A 24,742-nucleotide genomic window follows, 5' to 3' on the forward strand; every position below is an offset into this window, starting at 1 on the left:
CAAAGTGAATTAATACATGAAATCATTTTATTTCTTGAACTGAACTTGAAAACTGAAACATTTATTTCTTTTTGAACTGTCTAACACTTAGTTTGGTAACAATGAGTTATTTATAGCGAAAGTAAACATTAAAGCTGTTATTAGAATAAATTTTGAAAAAAACTGACCACGGTAATATGATTGTTGACACAAAGAGATACATATTAATTTAAGTCAGATCAATTTTATTTCACGTATTTAGAGCCAATGGTATGATATAATTGAGTAAATGTATATTATTTTGGTAATATTTTCCAGATCATCTGCCAGAAGGGCGACAATAAGCTCGAAGTTGATTCATTGTACACGATTTGTAGCAACATTCATCTGTAGCACCACGTAAACTCCTAAAGAAAACTTGACTATCCTCATTTTGTGATCTTTTATTCAATCCAAATAATGAAAATGCGGCCTTTGGTTCCATGAAATTACTTGTATCTGAATCATTTTCTTCAAAATTTAACTTATTAAATTGAGTATCTTGTGACCAGGCCGTATTATCTGAACGAGAAAAAAAATTGAAATAGCAAACATCTAAAATTACTGAGGCAAAAAAAGCTTGGATTGAATTAAATTTACAAACCTCTGATTGCCCAATTTTCATCATGATAACTTCTTTTACCGGGTAAAGAGCCTGAACAAACGAGTTGAATTAAATCCATCAAATTTCGACCACAGGTTCGAATCTTTTGGGAGCGAAGATCACGAGATTGGAGTAAATCTGAATCACTTCTTTTGGGAAAAGAGTAAATGAGAGGGAAAATTAACACAAAGACCATAACAGTGTTGTACTGTGAGATTAACCAGCGAGTTGATTGGATCATCTAAAGGAAAGACAATTTTGGGCCACAGATTTGATGCAAATATTAAAGAGATTAATGAAGTGGGTTAAAATTAAATCAAGCAGTTAATAAAAAGAAAGATCAAAACTCACCTTAAAGTGATGATGTTGAGTTTGAAGTAAATAAATAAATCCTAAGTTAGATTGTGTAATTTTAAAGACACAAGGAGTTGAAAACCAAGAGGTATATTCAAATATATTTAATAAATTTTGGTTTATACCAGAAAACCAAACACTGATTGATGAAGAAAACAAATTCACAAAATAATCACCGTTTTTAGCAAAAACATAATATCACTGTAATTGCTGTAACTGCAAGTTAAGGTAGATTTTGTCAATGAGAAGATTTTTTATCAACAAGTGGACACCACAAACTGTTGTAAATTCAAGTATACAAACTGTTTATATATATATGTAAATAATAATGTTTACAATTTATAATTGTAATAGAGTTATAATTTCCTTGAATACTAGAGAAATGTAATTTAAGGATTGAAGATGGCCACAAATAAATAAGAAGCAAAATCTACTGTTATAAATAAAAGTCTCCCACAACACCTTTCATCTCACATTGCAGCTCCTTATGTATAACCAAGTTTAACCGATGAGTTTTTTTCCTGCGTCATACATAATAAAGTATTAAAATGACAAATGACGCGCATAACTTTACAATTTTGACATATCACCTACAATTTAATGTAATCACATATTAACCATTTTAGGAGGTTCCAGTAAACTCAGACAAAAATAAGGCACAAAAAGCACAACTGAACAAAAATACTGGGAATAGAGAGCCGGAAAAAAAGGATTAGGCTTTGTAACAAACAACCAGCGGATATGGCTTTGGATATGGGCTTAAAAAATGACATGGATAAGGCTTGGATAAGGCTTTGATAAGGGGATAAGATGGCTGTCAAAAATAATGCCCTTGATCCGGATTAATTGAGCAACAGCAAGTAGGCTGAGAAAAAACAAGATATATAAAAAAAGCAAGCATTAAAAGCTCTTAATTTATATTTCAAAATCTGTATTTGTAGGCATTTTCACATCCAAAACGTTGAATCAAGAGTAGTTACACTTGTTATAAAATGGTCCAGAATCAGCTTCAACTCAATCATCCTGGTTACAATGGAGACTAAACTAGTGTAATCAAGTCAATTGTTTCACTTTGTTAACTGTTGTTTAAAACAAGTTGTTGCAAGAAAGTGCAAGACAAAGTTAAGGTTTGAAAGTCTATCTTTCAACTAATTGCAAAGGCAAATGCTGAAATGACATTTCAATCTGAATCGAGCATTTTTTTCAGTTGATCATTCTCTTCTCGTAATTTTTGCAATTCTAATTTTAAAGATTCATTCTCTTTCTCTAGATAACTTGCTCGAAGTACAATTTGGTTTTCCTTTAATCTTCTTGCTTCCCTTGATCTTTTGGCTGCCATGTTGTTTTTAACTCGACGAGCCCAGTAACGGGCATCTTTCAAAGTATCAGGTACATGCTGTTTACGAGACTTTTTCATGATTGGCTGAGGACGAAGTTCATCTTCACTGAATCGGGCACTTGAAGGATCAAAGCATGCCTCACTTCCAGGTCGAGTGGCCAACGCAATATCCAATGGACTAGACAAGGAAATTAAACAACAAAATATATCAACAGTCAAGCAAAAAACAAAATCAAAACTGAAAGCTTAACAGGTTACATAAAATCGATGCTATCATGCGTTCAATCAAAATAAACAATCAGATAAACTGACCAAATCAAGTCCACCAAGGTTAACTTTTAGGTAAAACATGTCAACTTTATTTGAGCTTATTTATTAATCCGCTGGATAATATAAAGTTAAATCTGACAAAATTAACCAATCAGTTGGTTCAGTGCTTAATATTTATACAGTAGTGGTCAGGGTTAAGTTAACCTTTTGCTTATGTGGACCAGCCGCAACAGCTTGTAAGGTGCTTGATACGGTATGGTAAGGTGTTTTATCCACCCATAGATGCTAGGTTCCAGCTTAGCTGGTAACCCATCAAGAAGGGAGGATGGGATGGTCCACGGGCCTAACCCTGGTAAGCAGTACTGTAAGTGAAAGTACCGATCGATCTTTATTTTGTTCAGTTTTCTATTCCATTATTTTTTTCTTATTTCTAGAAACTGAATATGCTCGAGATGGCGACACCTAAAAATGAACTTATTTGTAACCCTTTTTTGTCAACTTAACCCTGACCACAACTGTATTGTTGTTTTGATCAATAAACCAAATCTCTCAATGTTTCACCCTCTTAATGTTACTATCGACTTGAAAGCTAACTGTTTGCCCATAAACCAGATTTGCGTTACCAGACTTTGTAAACATTGAATCAAAATTTGGTATTTTTTTTGTGCGAGCCCAAATTCAACCCAGAAAACAGGTTAATTGGGTTAAACAAAAAGTATCTAATGCTATTTGTTTAATCAGATTCAGGGTAAATGTTAAATTGTGTTGAAAGGGTGAAATGAGGAAAGGTTAAGTAAATATTTTTTTCACCAAATGATTCAAATGATAAACATTGCCTTTGATAATGAAAATAATTTCCCAAAATAATCATTTTTCCCTCTTTCATTTCAACTGACAATCAAAGGTATTGTAGACCAGCTTCTTCTGTTTATTATTATTTCGCAAAATTACGGTAAAAATTTGCAATTTAAATGCTACCAAAAGTAAACAAAGACAGTTGATTGTAACTAATGGTTGATTAAAATAATTAGTAAACATATTTACCTGAATTTAACTTCAATTTTTTGTTCCTCTTTAATGGTATTCATATAATTAAAATCAACTCCATTTACAATGAGAAACTCGTCCAGATTCATTAAATTACTTTCTGTCTGTTTACCAAATTTTTAACCCAAAATAATGATTTGAAATGATCCACATTATGGAAGCAATCAATGTGACAATTGACAATTGGGAAGAGAGAGAGAGAGAAAAAAAGTTTAAAATGATTAAATTAATAACAATTGATTATCACTGTTTACAAATTAACTCTGACAATGATGGTTAAACATTTGCTTCATTGGATTGTTTTATGGTAAAATCCAACACAAAAATCAATAATTTAGATTCTTGGTAATTTTTGGGTTTGTTTTGGTTGCATCTTACATTTTATAACAAGACAGTTATGATTGTCAGAGAAGAGTTTGATTGATTGTCAATGAATAATAATATAAATTAATCAAACCTCAGTTTTGTTGATATAATTTTTCATGATGTTGTTCAAGATTTTTTGATGTCAAGTTGATTCAACTGATAGTTGGAAGGTAACCAGCAAAAAAAGTTAAAAATTAAAATGTTGAGGTTTGCAGAGGTTGTTGGTATCGGTGTTGTTGGCTTGTATTTTGATGTTGATGGTGAAACTGGTGATGATGAAGATGACTGACAAATGGAAGACATTTGAAACGTGATCAATGAAGTATTTAATTTATGGTCAATCTAGAAGGTATTATAAAGTCACGTTGAATTGCCTTCCAAGATGAGGATTTTGGCTGATGAAAGTTGTTGACCAAAGAAGCTGATTAAGCTGGTAAATTGACCAAGAGGAGACCTTTTCATTGAAAAACCAGGCAAAAAAATGGTTGAAGACGAGAAAGCACCAAAAAAACCAGATTAATGGGACCCATAATGCCTCATAATCTTAAAGTTATATTTCATCATAACCTTGGGATATACAGCTTTGATGACCATATTTTAAAAGATCATCTTTGACCATTAAATAACTGTTATAATCAAGCGATTTATTTATTCATCAAAAATTACAATCACAACTATATTTACAATTTGCAGCAATCACATGTTTCTCGGTGAGATTGTTTACTTTTTAGCTGCCCATAAAATTACGCTTTGAATTGTTTTATGTTGGTTTTAATTTGAGTTTTATTTTAATCAAAGTGATTTGATTTTCCAATTTTAATTTACTTGTGTGTTTAAGTTTAATAGCTGCTAAATAATTGAATGTATTGGTTGTATCGACAGTGTATTCTGTCTTGTCCAAGACTCAGGCCAGGACTCAGTTCAGGTGTTTATTGTAAATATCAAACCGTTTCATTTGTTATCCAGAGGTCGATGGTCATCTATTATTTTGCTTGATTGTTATTTTAAATGTCAAGGTGATCAAGTGAAGGGTTTATTAGACATTAAGATTAGTATTGGTTCAGTGACAACAATTTCAATTGCAAAGGTACAAGATTGATTTTACCAGGGCTTAGATTTTGTGTGATTGTGTCTCTTGTTTTTACAACTTGCTTATTATTGATCGGACAATTTTGATCACAATTTAATTATTGCTGGAAGCTTATTCAAAATCATTTTCTTCCGTAATTTCGTTGAAATTTGTCTTCCATTGCTGTAAGCTGTTTATTCATTAATGTATTGTAAAAGTCTATATTGGCTATCTGGGTTCATGACAAGTCTTGACAATGTTAAAAATAGTTTTCAATAAAATAGGAATAATCAGCCAGATAATGATTAGTTAATTAATGCTTCTTGTCAAAAATTCCTAGATGTCATCTTTGCTGGTCAAGATATGCCCTTACCTTGCAAGTAAATGAATGAATCCATTGATAAATGTACAATGGTTATGATAAATGATGGGAAAATATACAAAATTAGCATCTTCTGTCCATTCAGTTGCTGAGATAATAAAGTCTATTGAAAGAAACACAAGATATCATCTTTTTTGGTAACAATTCTTGGGCTAAATTTATGCTTGGGTTGATCAATAATCAATAATAATAATTGATCGATTCTGAAAGGTCGAGTGGATTCAAATTTACAGAAAAATTGATCAAATTTTCATCAAGGTGAAACTCTGAGAAAATAAACCGATCTACAAATAGATATCATGTATTAATTCATTTTTACAGGCTTAATGTTTGAAAACTGAAATTTTATATCAATTTGCTTCTTAAGCATCTGCCATCCAATTTTGAGTGTCAAAATCAAAAATAGTTTGTAAATTGTAAATAATAAATGTTGAAGAGGAAAAAATTATCTGAAATTATGAATAATTGCTGAATCTGATATTTATTGTTACATTTTTTATCCCAAAACAAATCTTTCAATCCATAAACCTGGAAATTAAAGATGCAAGGATTTTATCAAAGATTGAAAAGATTACTTCAAATCTATTAACCAGAAAATATTCATCCAAGTATATCAACATATCCTGGTGTATCTTTTGGTAAAAAGAGAATCCTGTTGTGAATAAACACCAAATTTCAAAATGAAATCTTTAGCTTGCTCTATTGGTGCATCTTTACCCTTCATTTGCATTCTGGTGCTCAAATAGGCTTCGGTTTTCACCCTTTGCATCGCGAATGGAAATACCGCTGATTTCAAACCAAAAATAAAACCAGAAATAATTGCATTAAAACTCAATAAAATTTAAATTTGAGGTGAAAAAAGTTCATGAAAACTTTTCTATGGAAATTTAATATTAAACGGAAATTTTGGGTATCAAACAATGGTAATGATAATAAGTTTAAAATTTTTCAGTGATTATGCGACTTAAGATGGTTAAGTTTTCGATTGATGTTAGTTTTTTATTTATCTTTTATTTTTTCATGAGAGATATCAATTCTAGCACCTTCAACTGCTTCTTAGAGACGAATTAGTTTGACAAAGCTTTTAAGATATTAGTCGCACTAAAGTTATAAGTAATCCCCTCCGGGGCAAAGGTAAGTCACCACGAACATTATTCGTTTGATTGAATTTTTTTCTATGGCTGATAAACTACTTAACGAGTTAGTCCAACCCTTCGATTTAAACTGCTTAAATGACCTTAGGTAAAACGGCACTATCGAAAAGTATTTAAAAGGAATCGTTCCTTTTGTTTTTTTCATCACTTTCTCAAACCTCTAACAGTGAATAAGTTGATCTACTGTCGTGTCTTCTTATCATCTCACTTTACTTTGACATTGTCATTTGTACCTTTGTGATTAATTCAACTGTGATTTTTATTCTTAAGCTCAATCATGTCTCATTGTTTTTCCCTTGGTCAAGCTCTGGCTCGTGCTAGAGAGCTCAAACAAGCCAAAAAATCCGAAAACGAGAAAGAAGCGCGTGCCGAACGGATTGGAAACATTTACGATGCATTAATTGATTGTGGATACGATGAGATCAAAGCTGGTTTTGCATCAGAAAAATACAACTCACTCGAGGAAGCTCTTCAAGCATTGGCAGCAGGAGCTTTCGAGAAGAAACTCGATCGCATTCGAATTAAGAAGCGAAAACAATTTATAAGACAAATATACAAAAAAGGGATTGTGATTCCCGTCAACTTTTTTTAAAAATCTAATGTTCTCAACCTGTTCATACGACGTCTGGAATGACCTGATCTCCAAACATATCAACTTGTAATTTTATTCTTATAGTCATGTAATGCCAAACTCCCGGTTATCCCCAATCTTGTAAACCTAAATTGTAATTTTTCTAACCAACTAAATTTTGTTTTTTATAATAAACTAATTCAGCAAATACTTGTGGTTTCCAACATTTATTTTCACTCGACGTGTTCAAACCTAAAATGAAATCAGTTCTTTGAAAATCAGGGAATCGACTGTAACTTGGAAATTAAAGAACAGGGTTAACAATGCAATAAAGTTTATTTCAATAGAAATGGATAAGTAACTTGACTAAAACGGGGACTGTGCTTGAAAATGATCAATTTTGTTTGGAATGATCGAGAGGTGCATTTACAAATAAATATTACATCGGGTATGGATCAAAATTAATTACAGGATGAAATATGTTTACAATTTTAAATAATCTCGTTTTCACCGGGTTATAAAAAATAAATCTCAAAGTTCCAAATGGTTCTGTGATTTAAATGAAATAGAAGATTCAGTCGAGTTCATTGACTTGATATACTTAGTTCGTTCTTTTCGAACATATTTGACACCTTCCATTACGTTATTTATGAATTCGTTGACATCAAATCGATAGTTAGTAAATTTTTGATGAGCTCCTAAATTTGGATGGTTCCCTTCGTCTTGTGGGTACAGCTTATCTCTTTTAGACCAGGTAATATACTTGAGACCTCGAAGAGCTGCCAAATCTTTGTAACAATTTTCATCATCACAATTGTAAAGTTCAAATAAAACTCCCCAATCTGGTTGAAAAAGGCAATGAGTCAACCCAGCTCCATGCATTCCAATCAAAATATCTGAGTTGTGACTAATTTTTAGCTGTTGATCAAATGGCATTTGGTGCGTAAACTCAACTTTCTGAACTTTAAAATGCTTCGATTTCGCTCTTAGACTGGTCAAAAGTTCTTCTTCATTCAATATCTTGCGGTATTTAGTTGTCCGAGAAATCAGAGTTATTCTGATTTCCGATGGGTCGTAATCTGCGTTGAAATCTTGTGTTATATTCAATTTGTATAAAATGTGTTCATTGAATGCTTGAAACAGCCGGCTCTTCCTACATCCAGGCACTAGTGGCATATTATAATATAAACCTGAGCAAATATAAACAAAAAAATGAATTAAAAAATTGAAAGGGTGATTTCCGATGATTTAACTTACCAAAAACCATTCGAGGTAACAAAGGGAATACGACATCTTTGAAACAAACCTTTTTACCGGAATAAGGGTTTAAACTAAGAATTGGATTATCAGTGAAAGCTTTCCATATTATTCCAAAATTACTTCGATAAGGATAAGTGTCCCAAATGAGTATATTGATATCAGATGAGAAGCTACGGTTAAGATGAAGTGTTGCATATAGATTGACAAAATCACAAAAATGATGGTACATGTTGACAGTAGCATCTAATTTCATTATATAAGTAGGCTTTGTAATTATTGTATCACAGTCTGGCTTGTTATTGTATACATCGTAATGTTCCAGCTCTTCATACCAGGATTGCAGAGGAGATTTATGAGCGCTTTCTTTCCTAATTTTGGAATCATCTATATCGCAATCCCAACCACCAATCTGGCCATCGTCAAGAACATCACTTCTATATTTGATAGGTTCTTTGAGTGTTTTTAATTTTTTAAAATTTATCATGATACTTTTAGCTCGACAAAATCTGAAATAACGAGTACATTCCAGGCTTGAGCTTTGTCCTAAGAGTTTCAATGGGCTTCCAAAGGTCATTTTGGGTTTACAGTAAGTATCTAGTTCTTTGGCTCTTTCAGCAATATAACCGAAGTCTCCTTGATTAAAAAAGGTATCACTTTGTTCGTCTTTAGTTTTCGTCCATCCTTTGCTACTGTCTGCACAAACTATGATGTAAGAAGATATAGAATAGTTAGTCGTGAGAAATAAACTCATTATTTCACATGAAAAGAGAGGATTAATAGGATTCAAGAATAATACAAACCTGCAACTCTTTCAGTCTTGTTGAGACAATTGATCCCAAAACTGGATTCATAACCCCAACATTTAAGGCCATGAGTATTGACATAATCACAAATCTCTTTGTGTCTTGAAGTAGATTGTTTTGAAGCTGAACAAAGCTTATCGAATAGTTGTAAGTTACTTTGAAAAAAGTAGGGATAATGATACAAAGGTAGATCTGGTAAAGCTATATCTATCTCATTTTGATGACTAAATTGGAGCATTAAAGAGGTTAAACAGTATAATATTTGGCCATGGTAAGGTTTGAAATTGATTTTTACCATGGTAAAGTTGAGTTAATAATTCAGGAATGAGAAATATATAGCCAAAGTTGACTCAACAGGATACTTGCAGTTGCTTGAAAACTTTAACTTGTATCATATGGTTATAGTAGACTTTCCAGAGCTTGTTCAATCTATTAGATAGATTTATTAACTACAGAGTATTACACCAAGATAATTACTTGAAGTTGATTTAAAAAGCATGAGTATTACTTGACCAGAATTTTCCATAAAAGACATTTTAAACAAATGATTTTAGTATTAAACAAAGAACGGGCACAAAAATAAGCGTTGCATGTTTTTTTGAAGATTGGGTGAAAATATCAATATATATTAAATAGAGAATCACAGAGTAAACAATTTAATTTTCATATAGTTTATAACTATAAACTAATAACACAATAATCAAAAGACTGACCACAATATGAAGAGCTATTGCTATAAATCCATCTAGAGTTGAACGCAGCTAATGCGGACAGATGTTATTGGTTATGATAACAACAGCAGGAAACTGGTTCAAGCTGTAACAAGTAAGATGTTTTGGGTTTCCTTAAACTTGAGATGGAGTTTATTGGTTTTAATCAACTAATTTAGATTATAGTTGGTCTTATATAATAAATAGAAATTGAATTAAGAATTATCTTCAACTTTATTTTCTATTAATTTAAGTTGTAAACACAAATAAACAACTAGACAAGTTAAACAACCTAAAGATTAAGAAAGACCATTCTGTTTGCTCCGGAAGCAGTTGGCTGACGTTTTGTTCCATTGATTTCCAGGTGAAGAAACTCTCTTTCTTTCTTTTCTCTCTCAATCGTCAAGATGTTAAGGCGTTTGTGAAGAGTATAACTCTACCAGAAGACCTTAAATGTCGCGGAGTGTTACAATAACTTTGAGTTGATCTTCGAGAAAAAAAATTTATTGAAATTTTCCAATTTCAATTTGTTAGAAAAGAAATTGTTTTGCTTCTCAATTTGAAATTTGAAGACTAATTGAGCTTAAGGAGGAACATTGTGTAGTATAAATGTGAAGAAGAAAAACAAAGAAAAAAAAATTTGAATTATGAGAATCAGAATGAAAAATTGACAAAAACAAAAACAAAATTATAAACTATGATCACAAGAAAAGAGATAATTTATCATAGAACATGGTTAATATTTTTTTGGTAATCAGCTCTAAAGTCCCGTGTAAACTGAAAATAGACGAGATAAAACGCTACTACTTCGAGCTCCTTTGGGTAAAGTTCCAGGTGCTGGTAATAATGATGTACATTCATTGGTTTGAGGTCCATATCCTTGGCAAATTATATCAGGTAATCTTGAAGCGGCCATTCGAAGTAATATGTTAATAAACTCAACAGCTTCTTTACCACATTTAGTTTCAACTAGACTCTCAGTACAACCCTGGAATCGGCGATAAGCACAACATCCAGCGGGGATTCGTCGATCCCATTCAACGGAGGTTACAATTTCTAATGCTGATTGTAAATCTTTAACACAGCCTTTTTGTCCTTTGGTGGCTTGACTAAGACAACTGGCATGTTTAAGGTAACTCTGTCTTAATTGGGTTCCTGGTGTGCAGTATTCAGTTAATAAACGATTTCCACCTTCGCTAACGAAACTAATTAATTCTCGTTGAAGAGGAGTTGTACATTTTCGAGTGAAATTACGCAGACATGAATCAGCTTCTTTAAGGTAACCACATTGCTTATTTAGTTCAGCATCATTGGTACCAATTCCTGTAAGATAAGTAGAAATAATCGATTATTAATAATTTTTGAAATTCAAGCTTATGGTTAAAGACTGAGACAAGGTTTATTGTAAAGCCTAATTTCTTGGAGTACTGATTAAGGTATTAAATTGAATTTACAACACTAATCAGCAGCCGTCTAATGATCAATATCGGAATGTTGACAGTAAAAAATATTTTTGTGTCTTACAAGGATAATTGACAAATCAGCTTGAAGGGTTTAAGGTTATCTGATCAAAAGGTAAACATTTCAATTGTTTTTGTCAACAACTTATTAAGTCAATCATATTGTAGGTCAATACAATCAAACCCAAAATCAAGAGAGAAAGAGATGATAAAGAAAAGTAGAAACGTAAATGAAATAGAATACAGAAATGCTGGAAAATTGCATGTAAAAAAGTAATATCGACAATTTAATTGTCAATTATTGCTTCCAACATACATTGTATCGCATTTTGTTGACAAGTTTGAAAAAAAGTCAAAATAGGTTAAAATAATTAAATCGTGTTTATTGTGATTGGTTTTGAAAACTCCCCAATTAATCACTATTAATTATTAATTGATTCCTTACGGTTCGAGTGAAAGTCTGAGTAAGACTTGGAATGAAAAATTTGCCCTTAGATAGTTAACTTAACCACTCGTTCAACAGTTAATAACTGATTTGTCACTCTTAAATGATTCACATGACATTAAATATGATTAAGCCAACAAAATTTAACCATAAATGACAAAACAAGAGACTGAAAGGTAAGATTTGCACCTTCAAACGAACATAATTAACCCAAGAATTAATCAGCTTGGAGGTCGTTGAATTTAACAGCTACTGATTGTATTTATAGCGATGAATCGATTATTGAATTGACAAAAATTCTTACATGAAGCTGAGATTTGAATAGGAAAATTTGATATGGGTTTAGCTTTAATGAAAAGCTTGAATTGTGAAGTTGAGCAACACTAAGCTTATTGTATTCATTGATTATTGTTGATAAATCAATGGTTTATTAATATAAATATGAAACCAGTTCTAACTCTATTGATGTGATGGAAATGAACAAAAACTTTTGATTAGGTGTGGTTAACAGTTTGTGGTCAATAAATTGTTTCCGGATTTCAATAAGATGATCAAAATATTAAGCTTAATCATTCAGTTTAAGAATCAGGAAAAATAACCCAATTTGGGCCTTTATTCATCCTGACTGTAACAAGTTTAACTTTCAATTTCAGCCTGAAAAAGGTGCTTCAGACTATTCATAAATCTGGCTTTGAGCGAGTTGATTTAAGATAAGATTGAAATTAAAATTAAATCAGATTAGTGGTTAGCTAAAGTTAAAGTTTTAATGCTAAAATTTACTTGTCTATATTAATACATGTACGATTCAGGAAACTTAACTTCAACTGTTAACTGAATAGTTAGACAAATGAGTAAATTTTCCGCTAATTAGTCAATAACGCGATACCGAATTGAGCTTCGCCGTGATTTATCAGCTACCCTTTAACAGCAACTATCATTAATAAACTATTTTAATCTTTTGATTATTTATTTAGCTTTTTGGCTTAAAAATAACATTTCATGTTTACTGCCATCTTTAATGGTTGAAGTACATTTCAATTGGTTTCTTTTTGATCTGTGACAATATGTAAGCTGTTTCAAGATGAGATTATTCAATGAACGGAGAAATTTTATCAAATATTCTTAAAGGACAAAAAAACTGAATTCAATCAAAGGAAAGCCTTAATTATTTAACTATCCTTGGCAGAGTCAAAGCGATTTTTCTGATAATTTGTCATTCTTCAAATTTAAAGAATCATGAAATCGATATATAACGTAGTTTGAATAAAAAATTTTAGGAAATTTTGACACAATCTTTCAATGATCAGCAAGGTTAAGTGCACAAATTGACATCGCTCATTAAGAAATAATTGATTTTTGATCTTCTCTTCTTAATTTCGTCAACTATGTCCGTTCTTTTGAGTGTCAATCAAAATGACCTATTTTTCGAGTACAATCATCATAGTTGTTTTCAGGCTAATAAATTGGTCATCTAACAAGGAAGTCTCATTGAGCTATCGACTGTCAAATCAAACAATCGATCTAATCGAAATGGGAATCATTTTTCTTGTTTTTACCTCATTAATCAGGTCAATTATGGTTAATCGTAGAGGATAGGATGTTAAATGATTTGTCAAATCACTAAACATTGATTTACAGGAAGAGTCTCACATGGGCTTTTAATTACTAGCCAGATACTATTCATAAAAGGATGAAATTTTTACTTACCTCCAGAAGGATTTTGGGTAAAGACTAGCAACGTTGCTGCACAAAGATCCAGTTCTCGAAGATGGCATGTTTGAGCGTAACCTTGTCCGACAACTGAATTAAATATGATAAACAGGGGAAATTAATTTAAATATAAAAACAAATAAAGCTTGGGACATAGTAATTTGTTGATCACTTTTTTACTTACATAAAACTAGAAAACACAAACTAATTCCAAAATAATTCATTGTTATGTGAATTTGAACAGGGACACTGGATCTAAAATAATAGATTTAATTATTAGAAAAGATCTGTTTCCGTTGAGTGCAAAGATGAAAATGAAATGAAAATGATAAAAATCAGCAGTGAAAGTGGCGAGAGAAAGTTTGATTCCTTAATATTTACCGATAATCGTGGATCAGCCTCTTTCTTAAGGTATCGCCTCAATTTCAAATCGACTTCTTTCTTCATTTTCTCCATCACAAGAGTTGACTTTTTATTCATTTGGTTTGTAAGGTGAAAGTTGAATTCGCTTCGGAAGGTTGTGCCTGCCAGTGATAGTTTCTACCTTCTTGTCATCGAAACAGTTTGAAAAACATTCTTATCGTAGTTGATTAGTATTGTCATTACCAATTATTTCTCAAGTTATTTCGCCATCCTAATCAGCAAAATAGATCTGGATATTTTAATTAATCGATTGTTGAAAAATTTCATTGTTTAAGGTCGACAGCAACTTTGAGTTGATTAGTATGACTGGTAAGGTTGATTTTCATCATTTTAGTTGATACAGGCTGATGATAACAAAGTTAAAAAAGAAGTGTTTACTAAGAAAACTTATCGCAATATCGACATAAAAAGTCGAATCTTTAAGATCACACTCAATTTCAATGGAAATCATTAAAAAATAAATTAATTAGCTAACAACATAAACAAATTAAACCGATTTGGTCAGAATTTAATGTTTACATCAGAATATTCTTCTGACGTTAAATCAATATATCGATATATTGTTTTTAAACGATCCATTGAAGCTGGATCCAATAATCATCAGCTTCGTGATATTAAAAAAGTATGGTTAAAACGAATCGGTATCAGTCATAAAGGTACGGGGTTATGTTTATAATTAAAGCAAGGGTTTGGACAGTGGGACTTGGGATCTCTAGAAACAACTGAAAGCTCAATTTTTTCTCAATTCTGTAATTCTTTGCCTGTTAATTTCATCAAATTGTGCGTTTTTTGGTATCGAGTACTTAATTTAAAGTATCGATATTTTTACTCAGAAAAAATATCAGCGAAACGCTAGAAATCATTATTGGTAGAAAGTTAAAGCTTTGTGTTATGATTATTTTTGCTGCACTTCTCTCACTCTTTTAATTAAATTGTTTACCATTGTTTAGGATTGAAGTAGTGTTATATCTCAACAATTTTTGTATCAAATTACTTGCCCATAATTTGATCTAGATTGACAACATTCAGTAAGTACAATACTCATGGTAAAACTCATGTCAATATCTTTGAGCTATTCGCAGTCATCGGTTTGAATGATGTTAATCTCTTTTCACTTGATTCTTTTCTTCTAGGATATTTTTTACTTTGAAACTGAGAGAATTTTGTAAAGCTATATATACTTATGGAAGTCGATAGCCCACCAGTAACTACATCTGCTCTTCAACAATTTATTGTTTTATCCAAAGCAAGTAAAGGATTGGCTGCAGTTGAGTTGATAAAGCAAGTTCTTAATCATCCACAAATCTATGTATTCGGAGAATTGTTGAGACAACCCAATATTAAGGAGTTGGCTGATTCAGAAGACCATAGAAAATATTATGAACTATTGGAGCTATTTGCTTATGGAAACTATTGTGATTATAATGAAACCAAATATCCGCCATTAACGCAGCAAATGATAACAAAACTACGTCACTTGACTGTGGTGAATTTGGCGAGTAAAAACAAAATTCTAAGTTATGATAAATTGAACGAAGAACTTGGGATAGATAATCTGAGAGAGCTGGAGAATCTTATTATAGATGTAATCTATTCGAATATTATTAAAGGTAAAATGGACCAAGAAAATGGATGGTTAGAGATAAGCTCAACTATATCTCGAGACATTAAAGAGGAACAACTAGAAACGATAATAACTGTTTTATCAGATTGGTGTTCAAATTGTGAGAATGTCATTGCAGACATTGAAAGTCAAATAATTAAAGCAAATTCAACAAAAAGCGCTCATTCAAAGGAAAAGCAAGAATTGGAGGCCCAGATATCAAGTATTGAAATGCATTTGAAAAATTCCGGCCAAGACATCGAGTTTTCACAAGATAATTCTGATATGAATTTATTCATGAGTCAAGCATCAAATGTTGGTAAAACTAAGCGTACTCCACGCCGATCTAATAAGCCGTCTGGCCCAGGAACGTCCAGAGACTCGAGATCGTTTGATTGAAAGCAAAGATATTTTTTTTAATTTTATGTTTCATAGCATACTAAATTCTGGTGATTATTGAAAAAATATTTCGCCATCTCTAATAAATATCCATTGTGTAAACCACTCAGCAATTATAAATGACCATCAAAATATTCTGTTGTATGTAGTTTTTGGTTATAATGTCACCGAGAAATTAAAAATTTATCGGTTTTGCAGAATAAAACAGCAACCATTACCAAGATACTATTTTAATCATTTACAGCCATTTCAGATTGGAAAAATATTTCTCAAAAACAAAGCCTTGAGGTCAAAGATTAGTTAATGTTGATTTCGACTGTATTATTCCCTATATTATCTGTGTAGTTTAAAATTATAAGCTCTTAGCAAACCTAAATTAATCTCTCACTGTAAATTCTCGAATATACACTCAGAAATTACTTTCACCTCGCAACAGCAGCAAAGTGATCTTTTTATTTTAAAATAATCTCTTGAAAGATCCGAAATCGAAGTCCTCCAGGAAAGGATTACAAAAGGCTTTTAAAAAATGAATCTTTTTTTAATCCTTGAAAATCGTTTTATATGTTTAGTTATGTTGAATTAGGCGAATTACATCTTTTGCAACAACTTTGAGGCCAAATTTTCTCATTTTTTGATTCTTCGAAATTCTGGTACAACTGGATGGAACTGTTATGATTTCTTCGCCCCATTTCGGTAAAAAATCGAGGGTTTGCTATATGAAGTGGAAAATATATCGACTTAAGGCAAAATCCAGGCATTCAAAGCCATAACTTCACAATTTTTATGAAAATTAGTTTATTTTTGCAAAAACACAATCTTGAGAAGTGTCCCTTTATTTTGACGTTTGAATGGTGCTTGTAAGTCTAGTCTGATTGTCGTAATTTAATTTTGAAAATTAGTCCAATATTAGTAGACATACCTTAATTAGCATCATCCGTGATGAAGTTACTCAAATTAAATTGAATATTTCCGAACGATAAATTGAATGAATACTCGAAAGTTTACCTAAAATGAGCAACAAATGAAAATTGAGAGCAATTTAATGTCTGGATCACAATCTAATTTAATGGTTACCATGTACCATTATCCGTATTATTGTAGGGACATGAATCCAATAGAAAGACTAAAAAAGACTGGAGAAAAAAAGAAAGGAAAGAAAGACAAGAACAGGGTTTTACTATTTTGAGTCAAGGAAAGAAGGAAGAGATTCATGTAATAATGAGTTTATAAGTTCAACTTGAGGCCAATAACCAGGAAAAATGATGTTCATTAGGCCAATTCAAGGTTATATCGGGTTAAAAGTGTATACAAACTGGTTCAAGGTTAAGGTCAAGGCTAAATTAACTAAATATAAAGCAACTCTTTGTGTTATACAGTTTGCTCCAATTAACTTGCGCAGTAAAATTGAGTTTCTTGAGTTGACCTGGTAAACAATTGATTTAACTGGTTGTCGAGATTTTATTAAACAAATAGCAATCAAATATCAGACGTTGAATTGATCAGTAATTTGAAAAATGATAAGACAATTGTTGTGCATCATAATATGGGCAATAAGCTGTTATCTAGTTGATTTAACAATTGCTTGATTCAATTTTACATTTACAATAAATTGTGATGGTTGAAGGCCTACTCTTAGGAGCTAATTTAATTTACTAATAGATGTTACTAATTAGTAATTGAAATATGAAAGTGGCCTGGAGGCTGTTAGCTAAAATCAATAGCAATTTGTAGTTTAAAACTTTGAATTTTCACTTACGATATTGGTGTGAACCTGATAATCGGATTTAGATCAATGTAAATTTGATTAGTAAAACTCTTAAAACTGGTTTTCTGGTTAAGTTAATTAAGAGATTTAATCCAAGCTTAAGGCCTTTACAAAATATTAATAAACAAAGGTTTCAAATAAGTTAAACAGTTTAACCAAAAAACAATATTCAATCTAGGCGCCAGAAGAAAGGCGGAGTCTTGCTGAATAAGAAATAAACCGATTATTTCGAGTGTAAACAAATGCTATAAATTGCTCCACTGTTTTAGATGTTACCATTGAATCACTTGCGACTGTAGTTATCAGGTCATTTTTACAAGTTCCTTTATCATGTCTTTGATCAATACTCAACTCAAGCGAACCATTATTGAAACTGAAAAGAGTGAAGACCTCTCATCTGAACCTAGCTTTGCTAAAAAGGTAAATATACTTGTGATTTTTTAAAATGTTTTACCTCGTTCCCTTCAATCATTGACCTTAACTCATCTATATTTCTTTTATTTACAGACTACAACTATGACTGCCGAAGATCGGTTAACGTTAAGAGCTAAACGTTTTGGTGCTACTGACAAGTTACAAGAAAGAGCCCAAAGATTTGGAATGACCAAAGATGGTGGCATTGGTAAAAGTGACAAACCATCAGCTGAAGTATTGAAAAAACGTGCTGAACGCTTTGGTTTAGCCAATCAAACAAAGAAAGACGGTGTTCCTGGTCTTGAATGTGACGCTGAAACCTTAAAGAAAAGAGCTGAACGCTTTGGTGTTATTTCCGAATCTGTCAAAGAACTAGATAGTCAAGAAAAATTAGCAAAAAGACAAAAACGCTTTGGTTCCCTCAAAGTATGACATTATCATTACTTTTTTATCTCATCTCCACCTTTATAAAATATATAAATTTTTCAATAGAAGCATCCAACACTGTAATTTGCTTGATTGTATTTAATGAAAAACGTAAATAAACAATTTAAATTTAAATATCAAAAAAGTTTTCAATCGCTTTTTTCTTCGGCCACACTTAAGAATAAAATTTGTATAAATTTAGTTACAGAGTCTAAATGGAAATAAAAAAAGAGTAAATTAGTATAAAATTGCTTTTTTTCAATCGCGAAATTGTCTTACCAATGAAAGATTTATAAACTCTTGGTTTATTTTGCCAATAAATTGTTACCATATAAACTGGGACCCCCATCAAAGTTATTAGAGCTGCGATACCCGTTTCAACAGGTTTAGTATAAGTGGGTAGTAACACTAAGAATAGACAAACAATCAGGAAAACAATCGGCCAGACCAAATTTACCTAAACGAAATAAAAGATTTGATGTTTAAAATCTTCAAATTTTGAATAAATCACTTGAAGCAGAAGTAATAAGCTCTGAAAAGTATTCGGTAATACTTCAGTGTCTATTCAGTTTGTTCAAATGCCTTGTTAATTTACCTTAATTGGTCTATGCAGGTCGGGTTGCTTATATCTCAACCAAATAAGAGCAGCAACAGACAAAGTGGTGAAAAGTGATTCAATGAAGGATGCATAAGTAATTAATGAATACACCTTGGTTGTTGTTAAATATAATAGCGTCAATAAACCCTGTTAAAATACAAAAAATTACATTGTTTTGATTTGAATGCAGCGCTGGAAAATTAGAAGAGTCGATTAATGTTAACACTTCATAGACCAGAATTAATTAATCCCTCAACTCTTACTCCTGAGTTTGATCAAAAACCATTGATTTAGCCAGAGATCGATTCAAATCAGGTTTGGATAATAAAATTTTGTTTACTGTCTTAAACCCAATTCTTTCGACTTTCACACATAAGTGTTATCGGGATTGAACCTTTTTGATACGCATAAAGATTATAAATATTGCTATGTAAATCTTGACTGATTATTAGCCACATCTTGACTGAGATCGATAATGGCTAAGCAGAGCAATATTGAGACTTACCAAAAATATTAAGGAGTTAACTGGAGTGTAATAACGTATATTAACCATTGCAACAAAACTTGGCATATGGCCATAACGAGCACCGACAAAGAACAGCCTGGCTGAAGCAAAAATACCTCCATTGAGACCACCAAAAGTTGACAAGGCCACAAAAAATGGCATTGACCATTTAAAATATCCTAAAGTTTTATCACCGAAAGTGACTGCTATGGCGTCTGTAGCAAGCACTTCATCAGGAGTGAGGACAACAAAATATGCCAAATTGGCGAGTACATAAATTACTGTAACAAATGGTAGAGATATATAGATTGCTCTAGGTAAATTACGGAAAGGATCCTTCAATTCTTCAGTCACAAAATTTAGATAATTCCTGAAATATAGAAGAAAAATTTACATTAGCCAACAATGAATCAAACAAATTCAGACAATTTCTGGATAAACATGGTCTTTTGTTTGCTCAGTTGATATTTCCTTGTTTATTTAAGGCGACTTGATAGTCAAATTAATTGTTTGTAATTGATATGACTTTGAATTGCCATGTTTTGCGTGGTTATCTTACCATCCAGCATATGAAAATAAACCAGAATAAAAAGATGCAGCAATTTTACCAGGATCAGTTGCTGTGTTATCCCAAATTTTTGATAAATTTTGTGTTTTCCCTGTAAAAAATGACAAAAACAGAACCAGATTAATTAAAGTAATTACTAGGAAAAAATCATATTTGATTCTGGTGTTTCAGGACAAAAATTTATCGATGCAACAAAAAATTAAACTTTGAATTGAATGACATACAAAATGATGCACATAAACCAATTAAAATTATCATGCAAACATTGGAGGTTGTAAGTAGATTTCAATTGTTTGATTGATAATTTTATAGACACATTAACTAATCCACCAAGAGTAGGCGAAGTTATTTTTAGTTGAATCCTACAATGATCATTCAGAATACTTGTTGACCTGATAAACTAATTTTATACCGCAATCATTTGATTTGAATCGGCAATAATTTAACGCTCTTCAAAACCTTAATTTCAAGTGTTTTCTTATCAGTAACTCTCATTGAATCATCAACTATTACCAAAGCATTTCAGACGCTCTCAGTTTCAAAATCACAAGACGATTTCTTCGATCAGCAGAAATTGATTGTAAATCAGATGACTTCATCATGATGGTTAACCAGAGACCAAATGGAGGTATTTAATCATTAACCAGGTTGGGTTTCTGTTGCTTATTAAAATATATTAAATGCATGGTCATTGACTTGCCAAAAATATTAATTCATATTGTCAAACAATTGGAAAGGCAAAAGTGATCACAGCGTGATTAAATTCACAATGGCAAGTCTAGATGATCGAGTAAATTTAGTGAATAAAGCATCACAATTAAAAACCACAATTCATAAGTCAATATTTTTACTTGATTGGTAAAAGGTTAATAGACTCTGACTCTAGTTATTAATCTGATTTACCTAGAAATATGTAATTTTATTTACTCGATCAGTGTAAATCTTAGGAGTCAATCAGAGGTAAAACTGAATTCACATGTAAACCGAAATATTGAGTCTCCATGGGAGTTGAAGATTAACCTTAATTAGAAATAAATAAAACATAGCAAACGATTAATACTTGGTTAGTGAATAAAGTCAATCAAGTTCAATAAACTTGCTTTTAGGCAAAATTTGATGAAAAAGTTGCAAGTTTCGAACGAATATTTTTGCCTGGAATTTTTAATTGGCTAATATTCAACTGAATATGAAATAAAAGCTGTAAAATCAAATTTCAAGAATTTGATGAGTTTTTACACCAAATATGATCAACGTTTCCATAATTCCGAGCAAAAATGCACTATCATTGATTACTTTGTAATTTTAAACGCTCATTCCAAATGATTTGCCTGTACTTGCAATTGTAAAGATTGAATTTAAATCACTAGTAAACCATGCTTAATAATTCACCCAACTTGTTGAATTAGCATAACATAAATTCATATCCATTGACCGGACAGATTGTAAATTGAGCTGAAAATTTAAAAAAGTGCTATTTCACTCAATCGGTCAGCTCTTACAGTCTTAGCTGTTGAAAGTTAACCCAAGCTATTCCTTTGGTTCAATCTTGAAACAAGAAGCTTCAAATGAAGCGATTCTGGTAAAATTTGGTTCATTTTAGTTGAATTGGTCAAGTAATAGACAAGAAATGTGAATAAACATCAACAAATCATTTCTCATAACAGTTTCAACGTTAAATTGGATGGAAATTCATATGAAAATAGAAAATATTTTCATGAGAAATTTTTTGGCAACATTCAAATAAGGAGTTAATCGCACTGGTGACAGTAAAACATAATTATAATTTAGCTCAACTAGTGCAAGCAAAATAGTAATGTGTAAGCAAATTTGCCCTTTAAGCGGAAATGGAATAAAATTTCCGGTTCAATGTCAAGTAAATAATATGAAGTAATGAGTTTAAGCATACTATTAAAGAGGTTGTAATCAGATCAAATTTAGATGTAATTCAAATCATCAGCAGATTAAGGGTTATACTGAGGATAAGGTTAATCTTAAGCGTTCATGTTTAGCTTGAAGACAGTTCTTTGGGTCATTATTTGACTGCTGCCAAAAATATCAACTTGATTGACATTGACATTGACTTATTTGCAGTGGTAAATAGACAATGATTTCAATGTTGATTTGTTTGAATTTTGGGATAGGCGAAAGGTTACGTCAATTGGGTTGATTGAACTCTACATTTGCATTTGAATGGATTAGAAAAGTTTAAATGTTAATCATTAAATCTTATCTTAGCCTACTACAAATTGGTTAGGATTAATGAGATGATTTTATTGGGAAAATGTAATGGATTTTATAAGAAATTTATCTTCAAGTAGGAAATTAGTAGGTAAATCAGTCGCTAGTTATTTATAGATATTCAATGTTGAGGAAACAATTTACAAACCTGAGATTAAGTGTACAGCTCCAGTGATTACAATTATGATCAATGCAATTATTTTTGAGATTGTGAAAGCATCTTGAACGCGGGTTGCCCATTTAACGTTATAACAATTAACGAATGTAAGGAAACCTGGAATTGTGAGTAAAAATCATTAGAAATTTGAACGCAACCAAAGTAAATAAATACAAAGATTGATGAAACATGGCCAGAACTGAACACAGTGAAATAATCGAAATTTAATTATCGCTGATTAATTTTTCTATTGAAGTGAAAAGCATTGGCAAATCAACCTCAAGTCAAAACAAATCTATAATTGCAATTTTCCCATGTTATAAAGCAATGTGATAAACGATACTTATTGTTAACTTGAATTTACAATAACATAACCGATTTGATCACCATTTTACTTCCTTCCACAACTTATTCAATTTATCAAAATTCAAATTACTAGGTTTAACTAACCTTGGACCTAGCCAATAATTTAAAATCATTAATCACGTGTTTAGCTCATGTTAGGGAAGAGAAACCAGGAATGGAAAAAAAGAGAATAGAAAAAGTTGGAGAATTTTTGACAGAATAATTGTTTTAACATTTTTTACTCACAAATGGCTGAGGCGGCAATCAGACGAACTGCATTATCTGGTGGAGAGCAATCATATAAGGGTTGAAGTAAGTAATTGGCGAATGTAATGGCTGCAATGGCGTTTCCAGCGGGCATTATTATGAACATGGCAACCCAAAGGAATAAAAAGGCAGGCAAAGGTCCGAATGCTTCTTTAATGTAAGCATAATCACCACCTGATTTAGGTACTGAAGTTCCTAATTCGGCGTAACAGGTTGCTCCAATGGTGGCAAGTATTCCACATGAGACCCAAACAAATAGAGATAATCCAATTGAACCAGCATCTTGGAGAACCCCTTTAGGTGTAAGAAATATTCCTGATCCAACAATGATACCAAGTATAATGGCAACTCCATTAAGAAGACCAATCTCCTTTTTAAGAGCAACAGATTCATTTAATGGATTAGATTCTGGAGACTCACAATCAGCATGTTGTGATATTTCTTTGTTAGTTTTACCACTTTCACTGTTATTTTCAACTAAACTACTCATCTCAAAATTAATTTAATAACTCGTTCTTTGAACAAAAATTGTCTGGTCAATTGAGGGAAGATCATTAACACTCACTTGAATAATGAAAGTTACTTTCTTGTTTCAAGTTGATAGAGAGAGAGAGAGACAAAGATGAGAGTCTTGATGATTTTAGTGATGATGATTATGTCTGTGGCGGTGATAGAAGATATTCAATTTGAAGATTATTTTTTTTGTTATCGTTGAACCCGATTCACAGCTTCAAGATCGGTTAACTATTAATGTTAATGGTTACAAGTTTACTAACAAAATGCTTTTCATCAAAGAGGATTAACTATGAGTGAGACTTGACTGGTTATGGTCATGATTTCCCCCTTTATCATCATCATCATCATCATCCTACTATCAACTAGTCGATCTCTCCTTTGCTCTCTCTATATCTCACAGTAGAAACTGAACTGTTGATATCATTTCTCTTCTTCTCTTCGGTTAGGTAAAAGGCATTTTCTGTTTTTTGTCTTTTCCTTTTTTTTATTTACAATTTAACAGATTGTTCGATAGATTATTGTGTTTCTTTTTTTAACTATTGCCTACTAATTAAGCTATTTGCCTTTGTTAACATTTGTCTCCTCAATCGTTTCAATTGGATTTTAATTGTGTTAACTTAACAATTGGTAACTTCACAATTCTTCTTCTATTTATATTCAATCAACAAAATATTTACAATCTTCATTCTGAACTAATCCTGCTGTCACTCTAGTCTTCATGTTTAACAACCTTTAAACACACTTTTCCCTCCATAGAATTGATTGTCAGCCATTGAATTGGTGTGATTTATTTAATCAGAACGATTTTCATCACCGTATTGAAATTAATCATATGTTTTGCCGAAAAAAACCCACAGCTGATGAAAATTAACTATGATGTCATCTAAATGCAAAATTCCATTGAAGATAAATTATCTAATTTGGCTAATCTTTACCATTGCATACATGACAAGGAT

The 24,742-nt window shown here is 31.6% G+C and overlaps 6 protein-coding genes across 9 annotated transcripts; 2 read left to right on the forward strand and 4 right to left on the reverse strand.

The window, feature by feature from the left end:
* Positions 1–45: 45 nt before the first annotated feature.
* Positions 46–4,719, reverse strand: LOC107360125 (transcription factor HLF). 3 transcript variants are annotated; one of them, XM_089266947.1, is made up of 5 exons: positions 4,090–4,719; positions 3,630–3,736; positions 974–2,493; positions 623–771; positions 46–540 (listed from the first exon to the last, which is right to left on the reverse strand). In XM_089266947.1, the coding sequence occupies exons 1-3, from the start codon at positions 4,114–4,116 to the stop codon at positions 2,157–2,159; spliced, it is 471 nt and encodes a 156-aa protein (XP_089123073.1). In that variant the 5' UTR covers positions 4,117–4,719; the 3' UTR covers positions 46–540; positions 623–771; positions 974–2,156. The 3 variants fall into 3 exon arrangements, with proteins under 3 accessions (XP_089123073.1, XP_089123072.1, XP_015782237.1); XM_089266946.1 differs by having other exon boundaries at positions 623–863; XM_015926751.3 differs by lacking the exons at positions 3,630–3,736; positions 4,090–4,719 and having other exon boundaries at positions 198–540; positions 623–863; positions 974–2,139.
* Positions 4,720–7,491: 2,772 nt separating this feature from the next.
* On the reverse strand, positions 7,492–10,359 carry LOC107360031 (EGF domain-specific O-linked N-acetylglucosamine transferase-like). The gene is made up of 3 exons (XM_015926648.3): positions 9,235–10,359; positions 8,432–9,136; positions 7,492–8,364 (listed from the first exon to the last, which is right to left on the reverse strand). Exons 1-3 carry the CDS (start codon positions 9,533–9,535, stop codon positions 7,706–7,708), a joined length of 1,665 nt encoding a protein of 554 aa, XP_015782134.1. The 5' UTR covers positions 9,536–10,359; the 3' UTR covers positions 7,492–7,705.
* Positions 10,360–10,435: 76 nt separating this feature from the next.
* LOC107360032 (uncharacterized) lies at positions 10,436–14,927 on the reverse strand. Of its 2 annotated transcripts, none has more exons than XM_015926650.3 (4): positions 13,944–14,927; positions 13,747–13,817; positions 13,560–13,652; positions 10,436–11,270 (listed from the first exon to the last, which is right to left on the reverse strand). In XM_015926650.3, the coding sequence occupies exons 2-4, from the start codon at positions 13,784–13,786 to the stop codon at positions 10,708–10,710; spliced, it is 696 nt and encodes a 231-aa protein (XP_015782136.1). In that variant the 5' UTR covers positions 13,787–13,817; positions 13,944–14,927; the 3' UTR covers positions 10,436–10,707. The 2 variants fall into 2 exon arrangements, with proteins under 2 accessions (XP_015782136.1, XP_015782137.1); XM_015926651.3 differs by having other exon boundaries at positions 13,747–13,849; positions 13,944–14,508.
* On the forward strand, positions 14,860–16,210 carry CSN7 (COP9 signalosome subunit 7). The gene is made up of 2 exons (XM_015926750.3): positions 14,860–15,013; positions 15,119–16,210. The coding sequence occupies exon 2, from the start codon at positions 15,169–15,171 to the stop codon at positions 15,985–15,987; it is 819 nt and encodes a 272-aa protein (XP_015782236.1). The 5' UTR covers positions 14,860–15,013; positions 15,119–15,168; the 3' UTR covers positions 15,988–16,210.
* Positions 16,211–18,040: 1,830 nt separating this feature from the next.
* On the forward strand, positions 18,041–18,737 carry LOC107359670 (uncharacterized). Its single transcript, XM_015926202.3, has 2 exons — positions 18,041–18,172; positions 18,260–18,737. Exons 1-2 carry the CDS (start codon positions 18,083–18,085, stop codon positions 18,596–18,598), a joined length of 429 nt encoding a protein of 142 aa, XP_015781688.2. The 5' UTR covers positions 18,041–18,082; the 3' UTR covers positions 18,599–18,737.
* On the reverse strand, positions 18,672–23,834 carry LOC107359668 (Y+L amino acid transporter 2). Its single transcript, XM_015926200.3, has 7 exons — positions 23,250–23,834; positions 22,650–22,775; positions 20,255–20,354; positions 19,696–20,065; positions 19,188–19,337; positions 18,872–19,049; positions 18,672–18,803 (listed from the first exon to the last, which is right to left on the reverse strand). The coding sequence occupies exons 1-7, from the start codon at positions 23,758–23,760 to the stop codon at positions 18,742–18,744; spliced, it is 1,497 nt and encodes a 498-aa protein (XP_015781686.1). The 5' UTR covers positions 23,761–23,834; the 3' UTR covers positions 18,672–18,741.
* Between the last annotated feature and the right edge of the window lie 908 nt (positions 23,835–24,742).

This window comes from Tetranychus urticae, chromosome 2 (assembly GCF_039701765.1).
Source record: "Tetranychus urticae isolate SD_2017Ah chromosome 2, NJAU_TeUrti_SD_1.0, whole genome shotgun sequence".
NCBI lineage: Eukaryota > Metazoa > Arthropoda > Arachnida > Trombidiformes > Tetranychidae > Tetranychus > Tetranychus urticae.

Excerpts from the sequence above, each read along its gene's own strand:
- LOC107360125 (XM_015926751.3), bottom strand. The coding sequence starts at position 863 with ATGATCCAATCAACTCGCTGGTTAATCTCACAGTACAACACTGTTATG. Across the intron at positions 541-622 it reads TGAAAATTGGGCAATCAGAG|ATAATACGGCCTGGTCACAA; the intron begins GTTTGTAAATTT and ends TTTCTCGTTCAG.
- LOC107360031 (XM_015926648.3), bottom strand. The coding sequence starts at position 9,535 with ATGGTAAAAATCAATTTCAAACCTTACCATGGCCAAATATTATACTGT. Across the intron at positions 9,137-9,234 it reads CAAGACTGAAAGAGTTGCAG|TTTGTGCAGACAGTAGCAAA; the intron begins GTTTGTATTATT and ends CTTACATCATAG. Across the intron at positions 8,365-8,431 it reads GTTACCTCGAATGGTTTTTG|GTTTATATTATAATATGCCA; the intron begins GTAAGTTAAATC and ends ATATTTGCTCAG.
- LOC107360032 (XM_015926650.3), bottom strand. The coding sequence starts at position 13,786 with ATGAATTATTTTGGAATTAGTTTGTGTTTTCTAGTTTTAT. Across the intron at positions 13,653-13,746 it reads TTTGTGTTTTCTAGTTTTAT|TTGTCGGACAAGGTTACGCT; the intron begins GTAAGTAAAAAA and ends TATTTAATTCAG. Across the intron at positions 11,271-13,559 it reads TACCCAAAATCCTTCTGGAG|GAATTGGTACCAATGATGCT; the intron begins GTAAGTAAAAAT and ends CTTATCTTACAG.
- CSN7 (XM_015926750.3), top strand. The coding sequence starts at position 15,169 with ATGGAAGTCGATAGCCCACCAGTAACTACATCTGCTCTTCAACAATTT.
- LOC107359670 (XM_015926202.3), top strand. The coding sequence starts at position 18,083 with ATGTCTTTGATCAATACTCAACTCAAGCGAACCATTATTGAAACTGAA. Across the intron at positions 18,173-18,259 it reads AACCTAGCTTTGCTAAAAAG|ACTACAACTATGACTGCCGA; the intron begins GTAAATATACTT and ends TTTTATTTACAG.
- LOC107359668 (XM_015926200.3), bottom strand. The coding sequence starts at position 23,760 with ATGAGTAGTTTAGTTGAAAATAACAGTGAAAGTGGTAAAACTAACAAA. Across the intron at positions 20,355-22,649 it reads AGCTGTACACTTAATCTCAG|GGAAAACACAAAATTTATCA; the intron begins GTTTGTAAATTG and ends CATTTTTTACAG. Across the intron at positions 19,050-19,187 it reads ACCTGCATAGACCAATTAAG|GTAAATTTGGTCTGGCCGAT; the intron begins GTAAATTAACAA and ends TATTTCGTTTAG.